Here is a 12,786-nt window from a genome sequence, read left to right on the forward strand (position 1 = left end):
TACTAGACAATTGAATATATCCCAACAACTCCACTCCAGTATCTATACCCTAGGAAACTTGTACACATGAGACTCAGGACACATGTGCAAAAATGATTATATCTACATTGATATATCAGCCAAAATGTGGAAACCATCTAAATATCAACAATAGAATGAATATATAAATTGTGCCATACAAAAACACTGTACAGCCATGGAAATGAGCAAAGTATGGCTACCCTCAACAACATGGATAGAACTGGTGCATATTATGTTGAACAAACAATGATGCAAAAAATGCATAAATATGATTTCATTAATTCAAAGTAGAAAACACACAAAACTTAATTGCTTTGTTTAGGGATGCATTCTTAGGTAGAAAAGCAAGAAAATGGTTCTTAAAGTCAATCTAGTTGTCTGTGGCGGGGGGAAGGGTTGGAATCATGAAGGACTCATAAGACATTTGCAGGGTGCTGGCAATATTCTATTTTTTAATCTTGGCGATGGTTATAGGAGTTTTGCTTTTTAACTTGTTTTAAAAATATAACATATTTTACGCACTTTTCTATATTATGTTTTATTACATACTTTTTAAAAGATAGAAAAAAAATAGATCCACAGAAGCTGGCGAGTATCCTGTTTGGTGCCCTGTGGAGTCTGAATGCTTCAGTGCCAACCATCACGGCCAAGTTAGCAAACCTCTCTCAAACCTGTTTTTCTCATCTGTAAAGGAAAAGTGAAACTCTTTCTGCTTTCATGGGTATTTCCTGAGGACTAAGGTATCTGATTAAAACATAAATACGGTTATTTTTTCAGCATCAACTTCCTCTGCCTTTCAAGTGTTTGCCTCTTCTGTCATGCTTCCCTACACAACAGTTTTTTGTTTTGTATTTTAGTTAAATGTTGTTTTTTGAGATAATTCTAGATTTACATGCAGTTGTAAGAAATAATGCAGAGAGAGCGCATGTGTGCTTTGTCCAGTTTCCCCTAATGGCCAACATCTTCCAAAGCTATAGTACACTATCGCAACGAAAATTTTGACACTGATACAGTCAAGATACAAAACAGACCCATAACTTTCTTTTTTAATCCTCAAATGAAAATCAATCCCTTTTAAACCATTAGTATAGAGGCAAGCTAGTTCTTCAGTAGCAGGTTTTTATGAGTTTTTTTATTGGGAATTTCACAGTCCGTCTCTGATAAAGAGAGACAGCTCTCTCTTCGACTAGTGACGTTGTTATACCATATTTAGTCTAACACATCCCAGTCCTAAGCTCATGTTTGTTTTTTTTAAAAAAGAGAAAGTACAGTTGACCCTTGAACAGTAAGGGTGATGTGATAGAAAATCCACGTGCAATCCTCCCTCAGCATCCGTGAGGGATTGGCAGGACCAACTGCAGATACCAAAATCCGCAGGTGCTCAGGTCCCCATAGTCAGCCCTCCCTACCTGTGGTTCTGCATCTGTGGAATCAACCAACCTCGGATTGTGTAGTTTTGTATTTATTGAAAAAAATCCACATATAAGTGGACACATGCAGTTCAAACCCATGTTGTTCAAAGGTCAGCTATATATAAAAGTGTTAAAGACATTTCTCTTAGAATATACCACGTACTACTGCCGAAATGTGACATTTCCACATCCCTGCCTGGGTTACAACTAGTTATGATACATTCAGGAAAATGTGGCTTTAAAAATTATTAATATTAGTTTTTCTTTTTGATATTTTCATCTGTCCTACTTTTCCCTACCTCCATGGTCTTCCCTACGCCAGTATTATATATATCATTCTAGGTTAATTTTTCTAAATAAGACTTTCATTATACCCCTAGTCAGTACATAAAAACATCAGTGATTCTCCTGTGCGTCATAAAATCCCAACTTCTTGGAGCAGCATTCAGGCTCTAACTCCCTTTGAATCCTTATTTTCTATTAGACTTTAACCAATTATAGCAACAACAAGAAAATACTGGTCTATTCAGGATATCTTTACTATACCTTGCACTTGCTTCCTTCCACACATTGGTAAATATCATTTCCCTACCAGGGACATCTTCCGGAGTCATTGCCTTTTCACCTTGTATCATTTATAGAAGAACCTATGGAAGATGCAGCTTCTTTGCATTGAAGACTTGGCTGCTCTGAAAAGCTTTTACTACTCGTTTTAGCCAGAGTGATTGTTCCCTGCTAGAAGCTTCTGTACTTACTGTCTATACCATTTGTTGGGCATAAAGGTTTTGTGGTGCTTATCACTCATCTAACTCTTGGATTGTTATTTAGTTAGACCTGTGTTTAACCCTTTTCTTACTTCCATAAAGGTAGATACTATTTCTTATTCTTTCTGTGCCCCAAAGCACCAAGCATAATACCTTTCAGGTAACTGATTTTCAATAAATATATGTTAATTTTTTCATTAGGCTCATCCTCATTGCTTTTAGGGCTAGAGCATGTTCATCAGTTCTTAATTTGAGTGGAATTCCTGCATATTTTAGAAGAGAAAATTAGGCTGGAAATGGATAACAGGAGTAGTGGCAGCAGTGAGATGAGATTGCCAGATCCCACCGCTGAATTTATCCTTGTATGACTTTGGGAAGTAGCTTAGCCTCTCTAAGACTGCATTCCCTCATCTCCATAACAAGACAAATAACAGTTCTAACTTCTTGGTGTTGTCAAAGTTAACAGAATAATTCATATTAAGCGTGCCGCCTATTGTCCGACTCAAAGTAAGTGTTCAGTACATTTTTTTAATAATTAAGTGTTTTATAATTTCAAAAATACTTACATGGCATTTTAAGAACTTGGCATTTTACTTTTTCCAAAGCTATCCGTACATGTCCTGTGCTCTAGTCAAAGAAAGAAAGTGCCTTCTTTGGCTATGTTTAAAATGTCCACTAGATTATATTCACTAGTTTTTGTACCTCACTTTGGGAATCTGAGGTCAATAAAAATTGTTAAGAGATATTTTAGACTTATTACTTAATGTATGTTTTGAGAACTGAATTATACAATGTTTCATATAATACTAATATTATTTATATCAAAACATTTGCTAATAAAAACAAGCTATGAAATTTGCTTGCCTGTCTTGATAAGAAATGGAGTGTTCTTTTCAAATGGTATCTCTTATTGTCCACAAATTTACCAGGAAATTTGACTTTGTGTCCTTAATTCAAGATTTTATAATTAATGGCCTTGCCCAAATCAGATCAGAGGAAACCCCTTGACTTAGGCTCTTCTGGGGGGAGGGGGGCACAGGTGTATTCCAGCTCTAAACCACAATAGTATCCCACTTTGGTCTGACCTTAGATCTGGTGATTGGCTGGTAAGACCTGGACCAAAAGGCAGAAAACCCAGAGAGGTCAACACCGCTAGTCTGTTTCATCCTCACAACATGCTTATGGTGACCCCAGCTTCCTGGCTCTGGGACAGGAAACTCATCTTGCTAGTACTGGCGAAGACCTGATTGATCACTGATTGCATGTGACATGATCAGATATGTGTTTTGAAAACTGCCCCTCTGACTGTATTATCAAGAATAAATTTTGTGGGAGCATGAATGCATCAAAACACTTAGGTGGCTATAATTGTTAGGTACGAAATGGTGGCAGAATGGACTAGATGCCCATGGATATAGAGATGGGGAAAGATCAATTTGGGATGTAAGGTCTACAGGACTGAGGATGGAGTTGGTGTGGTGGATGAAGTAGAGAAGAGTGTCCAAAATGACTTAAAAGGCCAACCGTATTTATCCAGTGCACACTGGTTCTACAATTGATCTTTTAGCCCCATAAATCTTTTAGCATCCTACAAATACTGTTGAATATTGGTCACCTAAGAAAGCTGGGTAACTGTGTGTGTGTGTGTGTGTGTGTGTGTGTGTGTGTGTGTGTATGAGTGTGAGATCTCACCTGCCCTGAGTCTGGACTTCAGTCTCATCCACTCCTTATGCATCCTGAATTGTAAAAATGTGAGCAGTTGAATTAACTGTCGCAAATGTCACTTAATTTCATTCTCAGCTCATTTGCCATGTGCTCTTCTTACTCTGAGCCCTTCTCTCAGTAACTGTCTATTATTTCTTTATCCAAAGTTCTAAATGTCATGGTTATAGTTTCTCAGCAGAGCTTGCTAGGGGCTGACTTGTTAGAGTCAAGTAGACAAAACAAAGAAGCTACTTTTGAGAGCCTGTCACTGAGGGAGAGTGGAGAACTCAAAAAGGAGACGTAAGACTTGAGGAAGTGTAGCCACTGAGTGATGTTTAAGGGGAAGAGCGGGGTAAGTATCCTCTATCTCCTCAGTCCTGGAGGGTATCATTGAATTAGCAAGTATAGTCTCTGATGTCTGTAATGCACAGTTTGAATCATCACAGAATGATTCAGTTATATTCATTATTGTCTGTGTGAAACTATAGGAAAGTGTGTAGTGCTTGCTGGAAAGATTTCCTTTGAAAATGGTTAAGATTTTTAAGTTTGTGCTTCAGGGATGAGACTGAGTTATAACGAAAATTACCTCCTATAAAATATCTCATTTCCCATTATGTCAGATAAATGAGATATTATGCACATAATCCCAGCAGAAAAGAAGTTCTCTGTTCCCCAATTACGTAAGAAAAGGGAAATATTGATTTGGGTACTTTCTGTTTCAATGTTGAAAAGCAGATCAAGAAGATAGAGTTTCAGGAGTCTTAAAATTTCTTTAAGAGCTTCTGCAACATGTGATTTGCACATAAGTGCAATAACATAAGTGATTTGCACACTGTGTGCCCATCACATACAATGATTGCTTAGCAGAGTGCCTGGCATATAATAATTTCTTGTCTTTATTATTATATTATTAGTGTGATTTTATCTGTTTTTCTTCTCTTAAATTTTCAATGTGCTAGTTGGTTTCTCACTATGTACCTCTCATTTCTTAGCTTTAATTCATTTGTGCTTTTGTGTGTCAAGTATTAAATGACATTAAAGCAAATACTCTCTATAAGTATTCTTTGAGTTACCATAGATGGTCACATTAGAATGAAGAACAGTTGCTGGCAGCTGCACTTTTTTGTGGAGCCAGAGTGATACCTGATAGTAAAATGAAGACACTTTCTCAAAAATTTGGGAAGTAAGGGAAGTGGACCTGCTTTCAGAAAGAGACATGGTACAGAGTTATCTTCAGAAAGGAAAATGGGTCAAAGCACTAGCTTTTTAAAGTATTAGCTCATTTAAATTTTAAAAAGCTTTCATCCTAAAGGATGTATTGATCAAGATCTAATTGGTCAAATAGAAAATGTGTTAGGTATTCAAGACAGACTATATTTAATATTGTACAAGGAGTTGGTTACAAGAGCATTGGGAGGACCGGAAGAAAAAAAAAAAAGGGAGAAGGAGGAGGCGGATACCAGAAGAAGAAAAAGCGTGATTGCCAGCAAGGTGCTTAGTTTCCTGGGCAGGAGCTGAGCTGTGGGCCCACTGCTGGATCTGCTGATTTGAATTGGATGCTTGAGCCATCAAGAGCCACCGAGATTCCACTACTGAAGAAGCTGCAAATGCGGAAGAGGAGCGTGTGATGTCCGGACTGCGTGGTGTGGCCCCTGCTTGGCTGTGTAGTGACAGTCAGCAAAGGCGTCTGCTCTTGGAGCTGGAAGCTGGATGTTTTCTTTCTTCCTGCTTCTGCCCTTCTAGCAATGCCTCCTCTTGGTGAAACTTACTAGAAAGTCAACCAGCAAGAGAGCTACAAATGTAATGTGCTAGCTCTTGGGCTCAGTGCACAGAGCAGACTAGAAGTGTGGATGTAGAGCTGTGATCAGATGACTTAGATGAATAAGCAGCTGAGCTATTCAGCCGCCATGCCCACTCTTCTACCTTCTATTACTTTCCACTACTGACGATAATCACTGCATGCTTCCACCCCAAATGATACTACTCTGCTTTGGACAGATGAAGATGCTCTTACCCTCTGTCACTATAGTCACATCTCGGTGGTATTAGTTCCCCTTTCAGTTTAGATACAACCCACCTGGATATTCTACAACTTAAAAACTAAACTATAAACTAAAACCCATGAACTTTTAAAATATAAATCAATAGGGAAAAGGAGGAGGGAAAATTAGTTATATACAAATCTCTACGTGATAAGCACGAAATAAAAAATAACGTCTACAGTTCTTGCTTCTATAACTAGTTAAGGACATAGTTGATATTTACACCTTCTTCCCCTTGCTCTCAGCCAGTTGCCCATCTGTTTGGGATTCTTGACCTAGCAATGCAACCAAATGTGTACTACTAAAAGGTCTGTGTCTTTAGTGGTTGTGGCTTAAGTTACTTTAGACTTTTAAACGTTACATATTCGGACCTGGTCAGATAAAGGGATGTCCTTGGGAAAGTCCAGAATGTCAGCATGCAGAATGAAGCTAATTCATCCTTCCACATAGTAATTTTTTCTTTGCCTGTTGATCTAGTTGCAGGAGGATCCCAAATTGCCTGGTATTCCTCTTTGTGAGTCGAGAAAGCACGAATAGTTTGTGTAGCATATGAAGTATAATAGTGAGAGGTAATATGCTGACTACCTTCTCTTGAGTCCAACATTTTCTCACTATAGAAAAACCAGCATCAAATACAGGTTCCTTTTTCAAAGCAGACGTAGCATCCTGTAGGAACCCCAGATCCACAGGGTGTTATCACTCAACTTGGGCTGTAAGGTAGGCTTCCAGAGGCCAATTCGGCAATCTCCCAGACTATGGGTTGATGAGGTATATTGTAAGATGGATAACTTCCATAGTTATAGTTAGGTCACTTCCTCCTTCCTTTGCTATAAACTGATTTCTTAATCAAAAGCAGCATTGTGAGAGATATTCTGACAACAGGCACAGCATTCCATAAGTTCACAGACGATGGAGCTGCCAGACCACTGTGAACAGGTTCTAGAAGTGAGCAACTCCTTCCCAGGAGAGAGGGACGCTTGCAAAAAGTCTCCTGGTATAATGATTCCCAGAGTGAAGCTGTCCCTAATATGATGATGGATGAAGGTTTGATCTACTTTCAGGACAGTCACAAGACCAGATCTGCTGTTCATAAGGCTGAGAGTCAAGCATCCTGGAAGTCATCTCTCAGGGACTCTCTTGATGACCTTTGATTTTGCTAGAGTCTTTGTTTCAAAACTCATTCTTCCTCTAAATCCTGATTTTGAGCTATTCTATAAAATCAACCTTCTAGCAAGTTTCTTTTCACATTTCAGGTATCTAGGTATCTTTTTCCTGTAGTCTTGAATTTTCACTCTGTATTGGATGCCGGTATTTTATTCCTATGCTGCGTATACATTAATGTATTCATTCAGTCAATATTTTTTAAGTACCTACTATGTTTTAGTCATAGTGCTAAGCTCTAGAAATACACAGGTGAGGAAGAGTCAAGATTGCCTTGGGGATCCTGTAGCCCATTGGCAATGTCAGGCAATTAAATAAGGAATAATGATACTAATAACGTGAGAAGTGGGAAAGTAAATACTATGATGAAGATGTGCTGTGTGCTAGTGGAGAGGCACCCAACATCTGTCCTCAGGGAAGGCTATCTGACAGATAAACAGTTAAGTCCTCAAGGACACACCCAGGAGGCCACTGTGAAATTAATTTTAGTTTGAAAGAGGTTCTAATTTAGCATGCAAGCAAAGTTCTGTTTCCCCCAGTATAATGTTTAATGAGTGTGGGGATGCTGTATTTCCAGTGAACAGAGATCCCTAACTTCCTTTTAATGCATGTTTGGATGCAATAAATCAAATGATTATATTAGCCATATAAATGATTATATTAGTCATTCAGTCTCTCAAATCTCTGTTAGTTGATTTCATGAAAATGCACATAACTTCTGAAATAAATTTAAGTTGATCATTAAATCTAGCAAATCATAGTTTCTCTAACCCATTCACGAGTGTCTCATAAATGTAATCCGTGCAAATTGCCAAGGCTTTCTGTTTAGGTGATTCAGTGTTGTAATTGAGAGCATGGGCTCTGGAGACAGACCACCTAGATTCAAATCCTGACTCTGAAACCTGCGAGCTTTGTGACCTTGAGCAAGTTACCTAAGCTATCTGTGCCTGATTTTCCTCATCTATGAAATGGTGATAATAATACTGCCTTTATTATAGTGGTACTGTGGGGAGAGAGTTAAAAAGGAAGATGCTTTTGGAACAATACCTGACACATCCTGAGTCACACACAATGCATTGCCCAACAAGGTCATTGGACTTCTAAAGCACATCTATTAGGATATCATTTTAGAAAGCAATACAAATTATAAATGTACTTAATTTATTCATTTTTTATATGGAACACCAATGACAGCAGTTAACGTGATGCAATAGAAAGATTCCTATACTGGGACTCTTGGGTTCTATTTGTGTCTCTATACTAATTAGCTTAACATTTTGATATTCAAGAGTTTAAAGCCGGTTTTATCCTTTGGAAAGAGACAGGGTTTAGACTAAGGGAGAGACTGTGATTCCACGAAATTAGAAATCATATCAAGAAGTGCTTGCTTCTTTTAAGATATTCTTTGCTATTGTCTAACAATCATACTAAAAGGCAATTATTATCTTCCCAGGTGTTATCACAAGTTACAGACTATATCTAGATGGTATATTAATTCACAATTCCTCAGAACTCAGCTGTCATGCTGCTGGATTTGCTCCTTGGAGCTTACATTCCTTCAGAGTCCAAGCCTGCACGGCCAAAGGTTGTGCTCTGGGCCCACTGGTGAGTGTATGAATTTACATTCTGGAAATGTATTAAATGTCAGATGACAATGAATAGGCAACTCTGCACAGCTAGCCTTTCAAGTTGGATGGGAGAGTTTCTTTTTATAAAATTTCAATTAAGGGTTAGTAGGATTTTATATTCAACATAAATTTCAAGACTGCACATAGGTCTAGTGAAGGACAGAATCTACATTTTACTGAAATTTCAAACGGTAAGTTGACCAGCTGAGCGGGCATACATACAATTTTGCCTAATTTAGTGACATATTTAAAGTGGATGTTTTTCTTCCAAGTAATGAACTCGACCACTTGAGTAAGTTTATGATTAAAAAGTGAAATTAATTAAAAGCGCATAACTGCCACAATATGTCAACACTGCTTCCCGACAAGTATGTTAATCAATTAAAAGATTGTTTGCCTCATCCATTAGAATAATATATTTTAATTTCATGAGCGTGATATATTAATAAGAACAGTATTTAAAATTACATTAATATCAGCTTTTGATATCCACATTTCAGAAATCTATATCTACCTATATTTCATTTGTAGTTGAAAGATAGACAAAATTGTGCTTTTTATTACTGGTATAATTTTCAAAACCCAATTGATTGTACATAATTGTCATAGACCAGCATGACATTCTTTAGTTTCAAAACATAACATTTGACTCTTGTGCATATTTCTTGATTGATTAGATTTAGCTTCTTTTAAGGGACATGCTCATTCATTTTAGATTTTTTTGGCAGTCTTTCCTAATGGCCTATCATTTTAATGCATTTTGTCTTCATTGAAGAGTGTATTCTATAAATATTACCTTGAAAAACAGCTCGACCATTTAATTTTTTGCTTCCTTATTTTTGCTCACACCTCCCGTTTCGCTTCAGAGATTGGTTGCTTTCCAAGCTGCTGACATCATCTATCAGTGGAGCTGAGCTGTAGTCTTTATTGCCATTAAGTATTTTATAGCCTGGACCCCTCTGATGGTTACTTACTCTTAAAAGCAGGAATGGCAATAGGCCAGCCTTTCTTCTCCATTCATAAAAGAAAAAGAAACAAAAGAACACATCCTATGAGCTTGAAACTGAGACTTTTTCAAAAATATAAAGTGCAAATTGTGGTCCTGGCTACTAAACTGGGTCCCACTCTGTCTTCTGATGTTCTGGTAACTTTAAACAAGGGGGACATGGTTATCAGTCTATGTCTTGTACAGATAGTAGGCGATGTTGACCTGAAGGAATCAAATTCCACAATGCCTGATGGGAAGGAGGAAACCGAATTGGATTGTAAAACCCTACTCTCCCACGGCCTCACACATCCTAGACTCAGTTCCGACTTAAAGCACAGAGTTATTTTCTCCTTTTGGTCTTTTTCTTTATCCTGTGCTCAGTATACAAACACTTTTCCCAAATCAATGATCCATCTCTAATTAGTGGGATTGAACAACAATGTCTTTATTTAGAACAAGTCAACTCTATATTGCCAAGAAGTTAAAACCCATGGTCTTCAATTGATTTCTGAAATATTTTTTTACCAATTACAATACATGCTATGCACTTAAGAGATTACATGTTTGAGTATTCTAGATAGCTCTGGATATCTATCACAATCATGAAGGATATTACAGATTCAACTCTTTTTGTTGATGATGATTTTTTGAATGTGTCCTTGATTTAAGAAATCTAGGAATCAATCTTAAAAGCCAGAATTATCATTAAATCATAATATGATGTTCAACAAAATCCAGCCAAATTGTGTGTATATATATCACTTAAGGGTATTCTTTATCTGAAGCCCAATGTTATAGCAAATATTTCATTGAAACAAAAAAAATTTATGATCTCTATTTTTAAATCTTTTGCTGGAAGAAATCAAAGAATTAATTTTCCAGAGTCAATTTTTTTTTTTCTTCACCTAACAACATTCCTTAATGGTAACTCTTGGTTTTTAGAAAGACAAGCCTGTTTGTTTCACCACTTACATATTTAATATTATTGTTTTTCATGCACACAGGGAAATACCATTCAATGTTTCCTATGACAAATATGCTCTATAGTCTTGAATGTGGTCTGGTTCACCCTCAAAATTTTCCAGGTTGCTCATATAATAAACCAAAACAAAAAAAAAAAAGGACAAATTCGATAAAATAGAATATTTTTAAAATAAAAATACTTACATAAATTCCATATTCTTACCACCTTAATGTAGCATTAGTACAATATTTTTTGTGCCCTTAGACTAGCCAGGTTTATTCCCTGTTATTTGTGATTCAGAAGAAATTGCTCTGTACTATCTGAAAAAAAAAAAAAAAAAAAAGAGATTTCTGTGTGTTTTGTTCAGTTCTTGTCCATTTACACAATGTATTTGGATTTTAAAGAAATTCCAATGTAAAAAACAATTTACAGTGCCTTTGATCTCAATTTTTTAAGATGCTAATGTGCACTGTCAAATTAAATCCAGTAATTGAGGTTTCATAAATGTTTGAAATAATGAAAAAAAATGAACAGAAAATGCAGCACCAGAAGAACTATTTAAATGCTTTCCTTTTTTTCAATTATATTATTGAATTGCAATTAGAAACCCTTCACATTTTGTGTTTCTATAATAATATGCAATAAATTTGTCCATAGGAAAATCACTTTGCTTTTGTTTGTTTGTTTTTCTCTTATCCACTGTTAGATAACACTGGTAGACTCTAAGACGGGGAATTTTATGACTGTATCTGGCCTTGGAACATTCATTAGATTCAATTCTCCAAGGACCCTCTTAAGGATGAAGTGTGAAACTATAGGTCACTGCTGCATGATATGGTTAAAAAGCTGCCTTGGTTTCTTGGTGATGGCATGCTTATACAGATAAACACACCCAGACACACATGTACACATGCTCATATTTTCACAGCCATTTTTTAAATAAAGAAACAAATAAATTTTGTTATTTAAGACATCTAAACCTTAATGGCAATAAATGTTATGATCAAGAAAATCCCATGTGGGAAATCTATCCTATACCTGCTATTTTTCCCCCATGCCTCCTTGGAAAACATGCTTTATTCTATGAAACCTTAGATTTCTCAACCATTACAAAAGCAAAATAACGCCTACTTTACAAGGGGTTGCTGTGAAAATTTAAATGAAATATTTATACAAAGTTTTCTGGTACATGGTAAGAGCTGTATTAAGGATAACAATTTTATTGAAATGTTTGTTTTCATTGCATATTTCTTCTCAAATATTTTTTTTTTTTCTGTGTCAAGGGAGTTTCCCAGGTGAAAGCCAAGTCAACCTTCTAGAATGCCTTTTCCTTAGCATTTTTTAAGGCAAGATTGATAAACAAAATGGTAATAAAAAAAAAAAAAAACAAGTCAGAGCAAAATAGTACAACTGCCAAATTTAATATAGTGTAAAAGCACTGAAGTATTTATCCATATACATAAGGAAATTTTAAAATTCTATTTATTTCAAATTAACCAGATATTTGAGAATAATAATTATCTGGATTTTCCCTTAATTCTTCAACTTTTTGAGTCTCCTTTTATTTGGAACCCTTTAAAATCATTTTCTATACAATAATTTGAACTACATACATAGATATAAACCAATTGCATTTGTTATGAAATATTTAAATGATGAATTGATATTTTTCTAGTCAAGTTTCTTTATCATTTTTTGTACATAGCTATTAGACTAAAAAAATGACTAGGAGTTATAGATCTAAAGAACCCCATAGCCTTTCTCAGATGAAAATAAAACATGTCGTGACCTCATACTTATTAAAAATTAACACACTGTCTTTTCCACATTTATTTTCATAATTGGGAAAGTGTATTCGTCCTAACAAATGAAGGCTACATAATTGAGAAAATTTGCCTGACTAAGGATTTCATGTTTGGTCACCTTCCTGTGAGGCGTGAGCCTGTATTTTAAGAATAAGGTCAAAATTACCAACCTATTCAGTAAATCTGAAAAGGCCAAACATTTATGAGGGATGCTTATGAGTTTGTGGTGATTAGTTAACAAATTTAAGCCAGTTATTAAAAGATGCTAAAATATCCTGAACCCCTTTCTACTTTCTT

The 12,786-nt window shown here is 36.0% G+C and overlaps 1 protein-coding gene across 1 annotated transcript in view; it reads left to right on the forward strand.

Annotated features, from left to right (window-relative positions):
• USH2A (usherin) overlaps positions 1-12,786 on the forward strand; it is a 795,295-nt gene that overhangs the window by 433,661 nt on the left and 348,848 nt on the right. Inside the window, exon 35 of the mRNA XM_068538548.1 lies at positions 8,558-8,709. Within this exon, the coding sequence (XP_068394649.1) occupies positions 8,558-8,709 (152 nt within the window). The remainder of the gene's footprint in view (positions 1-8,557; positions 8,710-12,786) is intronic.

This window comes from Eschrichtius robustus, chromosome 3 (assembly GCF_028021215.1).
Source record: "Eschrichtius robustus isolate mEscRob2 chromosome 3, mEscRob2.pri, whole genome shotgun sequence".
NCBI lineage: Eukaryota > Metazoa > Chordata > Mammalia > Artiodactyla > Eschrichtiidae > Eschrichtius > Eschrichtius robustus.